The sequence below is a fragment of the Adiantum capillus-veneris genome, chromosome 27 (genome assembly GCF_014529385.1).
Source record: "Adiantum capillus-veneris isolate H3 chromosome 27, ASM1452938v2, whole genome shotgun sequence".
Lineage (NCBI taxonomy): Eukaryota > Viridiplantae > Streptophyta > Polypodiopsida > Polypodiales > Pteridaceae > Adiantum > Adiantum capillus-veneris.
The window spans coordinates 141,696,032-141,705,875 of record NC_140957.1 but is presented as its reverse complement, the minus strand read 5'-3'; the positions used below and the strand labels follow the sequence as shown (position 1 = coordinate 141,705,875).

At 44.1% G+C, this 9,844-nt stretch overlaps 1 protein-coding gene across 2 annotated transcripts; it reads left to right on the top strand.

Moving 5' to 3' along the window:
* The first annotated feature begins 7,337 nt into the window (after nt 1-7,337).
* LOC147422856 (14-3-3-like protein) lies at nt 7,338-9,469 on the top strand. Of its 2 annotated transcripts, none has more exons than XM_086503758.1 (4): nt 7,338-7,910; nt 8,580-8,702; nt 8,822-8,938; nt 9,027-9,469. In XM_086503758.1, exons 1-4 carry the CDS (start codon nt 7,431-7,433, stop codon nt 9,039-9,041), a joined length of 735 nt encoding a protein of 244 aa, XP_086359884.1. In that variant the 5' UTR covers nt 7,338-7,430; the 3' UTR covers nt 9,042-9,469. The 2 variants fall into 2 exon arrangements, with proteins under 2 accessions (XP_086359884.1, XP_086359883.1); XM_086503757.1 differs by having other exon boundaries at nt 7,340-7,910; nt 9,021-9,469.
* Nucleotides 9,470-9,844: the final 375 nt, after the last annotated feature.

Below are 9,844 nucleotides of genomic sequence, written 5' to 3'. Positions count from 1 at the left end.
CCGACCATTGAAATAGCATTCCACTGCATTGTGAGTGTTGGCCGTGCAGATCGCACACCATTTCTGATTCATTGCACACTCTTGAGCAGCATGTCTTGGATTTCGGCATTGAGTACACCATAGTCCCTTCAGACTTTTAACCACCGCAGCAGATTCTGATGAGCCAGATGGAACACCTTTCCCTTGACGCTAGGATTTTCTCCGAGGTGCCTCCTCCAATTCTTTCCCCGAATCGTTGCTGCCTGAGTCTGAGGAATCTGAGTCTGTAGTCACCGACTCCGAACTATCACTGCCACTTCCTTGAGACTTACGATGAGATTTCTTCCACTCTTTTTTCTTTGATTTCTTTGGGGATTCCGTATCCTCCAAAGCTTCTCCTGCTACAACAGCTCTGGCAATTACATTATCCAGTGGAGTAGTTACCTTATCCACTGTTGCCATAGCAGTTCTAAGATCCTTATTGAGTCCACGCAGAAAATAATCATTCAACACCTCAGCTGCCGGACTTTGTGCCTGAGGTACCCTCTGCAAAAGCAACCGGAATTTTGCATCATAGTCCTCCACTGGCAACGACTTTTGACGTAGCGTATGAAGCTTTTCTAGATGTTGAGGGACCGTCTTTTTCGTTCTGAACCATGGCAAGAACGCTCTGGATCCTTTGTCATACGTCTGGAAGTGATCATCAGGCTATTCTGACAACCATTTGGCGGCTTTCCCTAAAAGTGTAGATTCAAACACTAACTGTTGATGAAGAGGAATCACCACCCCAAGATGATTCAATCCATACACTTTATTAAATTGTCGCAAATGTGCATCCGGGTCTTCCTTTGAAAGACCTCTAAAACGGCTATACTTAATTTGAGGCTGTGCCATCATCCCTTGCCCAACTGTACCCCCTTCTGGAAAAACCTGACGAACACTAGGAGGTGGGGACAATGGCGGCGAAACCCCAGGACTGCTTATCAGAGACAGTGGTGGAGCAACATGGGTAGGTGAGGGTGAACGCATGGCAGGAGGACATGACTGGCTACGTGGAGTATGCCGCACACGCCGAATGCGTCTACCACGCACTGGACTTGGCGATGGAGATACATGTTCCTCAGCCTGTGGTGTAGAAAAAATGAATTCGTCCGAACCGCCTCTCCTCCGACGTCTCCCCACAACTGGAACCACCAGGTCAGGAGGACCCTGCGACCTAGTGCGCATGCATATTCACCGTAGGTCGCCCATCGCGCATCGTGGTCGCCAGATGTAATGTCTATTGCCCGCAGAGGAGCAATAAGCATTATGGAATGATTACCTGCACACTATCTTACATTATATAACAACAAAACACAGGAAGGCAGAACATAAGACGGATTACAGCAAATAGAACACTGCCTTCTTCATTGATATATGACTGAACACAGAGTACAAGAGAGAAGATGTATGTGATAACATGAACATTAAAGATATCCCCAAAGACAGGTATGCCCCCCCATATACAACCGCTTCTCCAGCGCAGATCGGGAACGGTGCAACACCCCGTTCTGTCTTATGATATCCTATGAATAACTGCCCCAAAGCCGCATGACTCCTAGTCTGCAATGTCCAGACCTCCGCAGGACCGCAGGATTGTAGGACAGCACTGTGCGGCTTATGCCATAACACTCCTTAGGCCTTCCTCTTGTTTCCACTGACAGTGCAACACTTGATGATTCTCTTGTGCTTCTCCTTCGTATTTCCTCGCTTAGGAGAACACCCACAACATCATCGAACTTAAGAGTATTTGTGCCAGAAATAGAATTACCTACAGCCATCACAAGGCTGTCCCAACTATCCGGTAGAGATAATAGTATAAGGAGAGCTTGCACTTCGTCATCGAAATTGATTTTCACCGATCGAAGTTGACTTATATTTGTGTTAAAGTCATTAATTGAACCATTCTTTGCCATCTTTAGATTGAACAAGCGCTTCATAAGAAATACCTTATTGGATGCCGATGGTTTCTCATAGAAGTCGTCAAGTGACTTCATCAAGTCCTCCGTGGTCTTCATCTCCGAAACATTGAAGGCCACCATTGATGCCAAGCTTAACCGGATTGTTCCCAGTGCCTTTCGATCAAGGACAATCCATGCTTCATCTGCCATTGTTGCGGGCTTCTTCGCAAGACCGCCTAGTGACAAATAGAGGTCCCTCTAGTAGAGATAGTCTTCAATTTGCATCTTCCATTGTTGGTAGTTTTTGCCGTTGAACTTCTCAATCTTGAGCTTCCCTTCCTCCGGCATAACTCCCACTCAATTCAAGGAATCATTTCCTTGAGATAATTTAGCTACAAGCAAACCTTGCTCTAATACCAGTTGTTAGGAAATATGACGTAGCTAAATAGATATTTGAGTAGATTACTTAATGGAGAGAGATAGATTTCACACACAAGAAATTATAGAGTAGAGAGAGAGAGAGAGAGAGAGAGAGTACACACGATATATGTGGTTCACCCAATGTGGGCTACGTCCACGGGAAAGCAGCCACTCAATGGCTTTAGTACTTCAAAACAAGAAGTAGGTTATAATGGGATCTCAATGGGATTATACCCTTTTGGAGCTCCCACCTTGCTTCACTCTCACCACCTCACACCCACCTTGTTGCATCAACTTCACACTATGAAATGTGTGAGAAATGGCCTCCTTTTATAGGCCAAAAGGGTTGCCCTCTCTCATGAGAGGCAACCATGTGTAGCCGCCGTTGTGTAGATAAGTCCAAATCGGACCCTCCAATCCGTCCATGTGTGGCCGTCCTTGAGAAGACAAGTCCGCTTTTGAATTCGACCACCGGCCCACCGGCCACAGCCCAACCAACCGGTCGTTTTCCAACCACTTTCCGGCCGACGTCTGGCCATAATATTCCGACGAAAAGGAATATTCCGACGAAGAGCTTTGCTCAAGATTGGCCGTGAAAATTTTGGTTTCCGGCGAGTGATTTTTATTTCCGGCGAGTGATTTTCCTTCATGCACGATGGCTTCTCCTCATAATGGGGGCCTTACAAATATGTGTTTTTACCACAAAAAATTATAAGGGGTAAATCAGGCTCCATACTTAACACGACCAGGATAAGAGGCACACATCCTTTACCCCAACATCCATAAAGATTTGGGCTTACTTTCCTTTGTGGACTGATAATGTCCTCGGGGCATGACACTTCCCTATAGTCTATGTGCCAGCTCTTGTTCATTGCATCACTCCTAGGGGGGATTTGTTACCATATACATGTGGTAGTGATGGATGTGAACACATTTAGGACCGTCGGGGTATTTTTTCCCTCACGAGGAGGTTTTTCCCCCCCGTGCATTATATATATGCCCATCACTCTAGGGCTATCTTATCTTTCCATTGCACACTAAGTAATACTACTCTCTGTTGTGTGCCTTGATCTTCCTTCGTCTTCTCCAAGCTGTGTGCATTTCCCTACAACCCTATTTCCAACAACTTTGTAGCTTGGTTTAAGGGCATGATTAGGGTCAATGGTCTCAAATCCCTTAGGGGCATTGTTTCTGTACATTTTTTGGTAGAGCTACATTGAGCTACAAGCTGTATATGCAAGCATCCAATTGATGCGTTGATCAAGTTTATGATTGCGTAGTGGTCGAGTTGATCTCTCACTTAGATGCGGTTTTTTGACATCCATATAGCAAATATGTGTGACGTTTCAAAATTTATAGTGATGACTCGTAAGAGATGGCGATCTTGATCGTGCTGATTTATGTGATGTTGGCATTGTGGTCACACAAATCACATTAGATATTGTTGCTTTTGATGTATGAGATAGCGGCAATGATGTATGCATGATATATAGACACATGATGTTAGAAAGGAGGCTAAGTATGCCAGTGACCGTGATGTCATTTTTACCTCTAACATTTCTCCTGCTTACATGTCTAGTAGATGTGACACTTCTTCCCATTGGCTAGCGGATAAGGATGCAATCTTCCACATCACACCATGTCGTGAGTGTTTTAGAATTTTCTCTAGTGGGAGTCTTGGTAGTGTGCATGTAGCTAATGGTTCAACATATGACATTGTAGGTGCAAGAGATGTATGCTTGGCATTGCCCTGTGGTGCATCATATACACTATGACATGTGCGTTATGTTCCTCAGTTAAAACAAAGTTTGATCTTAGTGAGACATTTAGCAGACTGTGGATCAGATACTACTTAGAGAGTGGTCTTTCGAGATGCATTGTAGATCGCTTGTGATTGGAGGGGAGTCATGAGTGGCTTGGTTTATTCTATGCATGTATTTGAGGTACGAGATGATCCGATTTTGAATATGTTGCATACATGTAAGTGCAAGACAAGACAAGTCACTTTCCAAATTGTTGCACACTATGTGTCTATAGATATAGAGTTAGAGCAGTCATGCTCGGGTGAGATACAGTAGGTTTACCCTCTTAGGGTAGAGATGCCTCCTACAATGGAGATGGATGATATGAAGTTTTTTGTTATGCTCATGCTAAAGGCTAATATGGTGATGTCAAGACATGTGACGAGTATACTTGATGATGCAAAGGATGCACATAGCATTGAGTTGCCTACCACAGATAGATTGGCAAAGGTTGCATTGAGCGTTGATATGAATACTAGTAGGGACTGGTTGGTAGATATCACACAAGTGTCAGTAGCTTTTGGGAGTCTCATGTATGACTTTCTAGTGTCAATACCAGGCTGAGCAGCTACAATGAGAGTGTTTGTAGCGGTGTTGTCAGTCATGCCATGACTGACACTACCACGATGAATCATGGAGCTATGTAGGTTTACGAGATACTTGCAAGATATGCATGCGCACTCTAGCGGAGATACGCGCTTCTACACATTGCTAGAGCTTGCACAACATTTATGTATTTTGAGAGAGCCAGTGGACGTACGTTGAGAGAGTCTCTCACCTACCATTGTATACTCTACTAGCTCCTATAGGGGATCCACTTATCGGCACACCAATGGGAGGTTGTTGGGATAAAAAAGTGTGCCTTACTCTAAGCCGAACATAGTGTGTGGCCGTCCACGTACCACTTACTTATTCTTTATAGTATAGAGAATAAGGGGCTCTCACCATTATGTGAGGTTGGCTCTAGCCACACACAATCTCCATCTTTCCCTTCCTCTCTCTCTTACGCATGCATCCGCACACACGCTCCTTTAATAGGTTATATAATCCGCAGTCGAAGCTTGTTTTGTGGAAGATGCAGTTCGACCCTTGTTGTCATGTAGTAAAGAGACAAGTATAAGCTCATAGGAGATTTTTGATACCTTATTACCTCTTTTCAATGATGAGAATAAAAATATAAGCCATTGATTATGAAGAAAATTTTGCTCCCACTTGTTATATGACTATTATTGGTTTCAATTTGTGCATTAAAAGCTTATTTTGGATGGGATGTACATCAATCGGACATTAGAATCGCTTTCTTGAATGGTGACTTGTATGAGGAAGTGTATGTAATGCAGTCTCATAGTTTTGTCAAGAAAGGACATGAAAAGAAAGTAGGCAGATGTGATAAAGCATTGTATAGTTTAAAGAAATCTTCTTGTGCTTGGCATGAGAAAATGGATACGACTTGACTGCACGTTGTGGAAAAGTATGTGATCTAGCTAGGATATTGAAGATCCTGCAAATGCTACCCTCTACTAGACAGCTGCTAGTTGCCTCATTTATGTATGCATTACACGACAAAATATTCAATTTACAGTCTCAAGAGTAAGCAGAGTTATGCATAGCCTAGGGTCTAAGCATTGGCAAACAATTTATTGGATCTTTTGCTACTTGAGTGGTACTATATATATTGGGTTGTTTTATCCCAAGGGCGGATTGTTGCCAAAAAATTTCCATGCTTTTTCTGACTAAGATTGGGATGGTTGCTATGACACATGAGTGTCCACAAGTGGTTTTTATTTCATGCTCGATAACTCATGTACATCATGGTTGAGCAAGAGGCAACCTACTATGGCCACCTCTAGTTGATTGTGAGGTTGAGAACAGGGTAGCTTTAACATCTACAAACGTCTTATGGCTGATTTGGGAGTTGGATGGAACTCTCATCTGCACTGACAGTCAGAGCGCATTGGTTCGCACAAAACACATTGAGGTGCATTATCACTATGTCAAGGAGAGACTCTCAGATGGAGAGATGACCTTGGCTTATGTGCCGACACAAGACAACCTTACAAATCTATCCACAAAGGCATTGCCTTATGAGAAGTTGGAAGCCCTTCGCAAAGCTTTGGGCTTGCTTCCCTTTGTGGACTGATCATGTCCATAGGGCATGGCATTTCCTTATACTTTATGTACTAGCTCTTGTTGATCGCATCACTCTCAAGGGGGATTTGTTACCATGTCTATAATATTGACATGTATGAACACACTTTGGACCGTGGGGTCACCTTTTTTCGTCATTCGGAGGTTTTCCCCCCCCTGCTTTGTATATACGCCCATCACTGTAAGGCTATCTCATTTTATATTTGCACGCTAAGTAATACATTCTTTGGTTGTGTGCCTTGAGCTTCTTCTCCATCTTTAAGTTGTGTGTGCATTCCTGCAACCCTAACTCTAACAGTGTGTCATGAAGGTACTTCTTGAGAAACCCAACATTTGACATCCTCCGCATTACATATTCTCTCAAATGCATAGTACACTTCTGTCCTAGCTTCCAAACGATGCATAACACACTCATGCCACTTGTGATTGGCTGGAACCTCAAAGCCAAGGTCCTTAAAGCTATCAACCACTTCAAGTGTCTTATTGTTGTACACAATGCATTGATTCTCATTAGGGTTGGATTCATTTACAATCATCCCACTATGCAAGCAAAAGTTCTAAAGGACAACCATAAGCTTTTGTGCATTCTCTAAAGTATGTTGTAGAAACACTACATCATCTGCATGTAACAAAAGTTGATTACCACATTGCATACAATAACCTCTTCACTCGAGTACCATTTGTTGTAATTGATCAATGCATAGCCCAAAGAGACTTAGTTGGTGAAAATGGACTTCCTTGTTTACCCCCCCCCCCCACACACACACACACACAGGTTGCTACAAGGGCAATGAGTAGGGACGTACCTTGTGGGAATGTAGCCAAGACCTAGAAGGTTCACATTTGTCAACATCCACGAACAAGTGTACGCATTTGCAAGGGGCCAAGAACATCTTTTGGAATGATTTGAAATAACTCCAACAGCACGAACTGGCCAAGCTGCCGGAGTTGGGTTAGGGAACGGGCCAAGTGCTGGGTTCAACTCCTCTGGGTTCAACTCCTCAAATGAAATGCATGAGGTAAAATTAACTTTGCACCCTATCATTGAAATGGCGAGGGCTTTACAAATTGCTCATGGTACATATCACTGGACCAGAACTCTCTCTCTGTGTACTCCTGCTCGCTAACCTAGATTGCTGCCATGGAGGATCCGTCGCGCGAAGGGAGCGCATACATGGCGAAGCTAGCTGAGCAGGCGGAAAGGTATGAGGAGATGGTGGAGTACATGGAGAGGCTGGCCAAGAGCTCCAGCGGCGAGGAGCTCAGTGTTGAGGAGCGCAACCTGCTCTCCGTGGCTTACAAGAACGTGATAGGCGCCCGCCGAGCTTCCTGGAGGATTGTCTCCTCCATAGAGCAGAAGGAGGAGAGCAAGGGCAACGATGATCATTTGGCTCTCATTCGCGATTACAGGATCAAGGTGGAAGGAGAGCTTTCCAACATCTGCCACAACATTCTATCTCTGCTCGACTCTCACCTCATCCCCTCCGCAGCTTCTCCTGAAGCGAAGGTCTTCTACTCCAAGATGAAAGGTGACTACCATCGTTACCTTGCTGAGTTCAAGACTGGTGCAGAGCGCAAGGAGGCTGCTGAGAACACCCTCCTTGCTTACAAGTCCGCACAGGTACCATTTCTTTTTGCTGTCTTATTGGGTCTGAGATCTTGAAAGTGGCACTTGGGTCATCTTCGACCTTGAAAAAGTGCAGTCCTCATTTTGATCTTGTGATGACCACATAAGGGCAGCCGGCCAGCCAACTGCCTCGTTACAGGAACGTGGTCTGATGTGGTGACCTGTTCTTGGGTGGCTGGGGCTGGAAGCGAGATCAGAAAAATCAGGGGCTAGTTTTCCCAGCCAGCCAGCCAGCCAGCCAGCCAGTTGCGTTTCTGGTAAGATTTCAGCACGAAGCCCTGCCATCGCCTTTATGTGCTCGGATTTGGGGTGAGCGGAGGTGAAGTTTGTGAGCTGCTGGCTTCATGTGCTCGAGATGGTAGGTTCAGCCATGGTTGAGGGTGACTGGCCGACTGTCTTTATGTGCTAAATCTTCTGTGTGATGGATTTCATGGTGTCAGGATCGGTCTCCTGCATTAATCCGATTGAAAAGACCTTCACATCGCTTCCTCTACTTTGGCCTTGCACTCATCTGCATAGAAGCCTTCTCTTTGCCTAATTTCCTCTACCTGTATCTCTCTATGACAAACCACCAGCTTTTTGACTTAAGTAAGACGCCCATGCAGAGTAACACTTGACGATATGAGCTTGTCACTAATCTTCCTAAGGCTGCTTTTTGTGCAGGATATTGCCACTGCAAATCTTGCTCCAACCCATCCAATACGATTGGGTCTTGCTCTCAATTTTTCAGTTTTTTACTACGAAATCTTGAACTCCCCTGAAAGAGCTTGTAACATGGCAAAGCAGGTAGATACCGCATCTAAAGATGTTCAGGATGTACAGTTTTTTTGTCATCTAAGCTTCTGTAGTGGAAGTGAATGAAACAAAGCTCATGCACAGTGCTTAACAAAATAGCTGTTCTTTAGGCCTTTGATGAAGCTATTGCTGAGCTTGACACACTTGGAGAAGAGTCTTACAAGGACAGTACTTTGATTATGCAGCTTTTAAGAGACAATCTTACTCTATGGACATCTGATATGCAGGTGGATTTCCAAATTTCAGTTTCTGTGTTTCTTATTATTCAGAAGTGTGCAATAACGTGACCATTTCAACATTGGCTGGCAGGAGCAGTCTGATGAACCATAGAGAGCTTTGATCTGGATGATTGAATGGAGCAAGGTCTGCCTCGCTATGTAAAAAACAATGGACTTTTGACAGCTTATGACCTTATGACCTGGCATATATGTCTGGAGTTTCTCTTATTGCTTTCTTACAGTAGAAGCTTGGAGGTTGGTCGTATGTAATAAGAGCTTGGCCTTTATTGGGCTTGTAACTTCATGGTTTGTGATATTAGTAGCTGGGGATGTGCTGTCAACACTGAATGCTCTCCTGCTTTTTTCCTTGGGGAGTTTTTTTTTTCTGGAGCTGGCCTCGAGTCACGAGGGCCAGTTCTTGCCATCCTCTTTGTCCTTATCATGACAGCTTCACATCCAGTGGCAAAATATCTTGTATATCTGGTCTTGTTTCTGTCCCAACGCTTTTAATTTGAATTTCAGGATTATGACTTTGCCTTTTGCAGGGGTTGGAGCAATCACGTGGGTCTTGATTGGTCTAGTGCGCATAGTGAGGATCAGTCTTTGTTGCAATAATATAATATGATGGCGCTGTCTGGTACGTATAGTACTGTAAAGTCATGCTCATGGACGCAGAATGTTTGAACCAAATAGGCTTTTTACCGCGATTGTAGTGAAGATGAATTGAATGGCAGTTTCTGCTCCCTCTATTAGGATATTTATGGCTAATTCAATGGCAAATTGTACTTGTTGATTTCTAATGTCGTTAACATTGCTGCTAGGGCCACTCTTTGTAGAGCTGCATTGCTTGTCAATATATGAGTTATGATGTCTCCTAATGGGAATAAAGAATTTCCTTGTATAGGTGCAACAAGA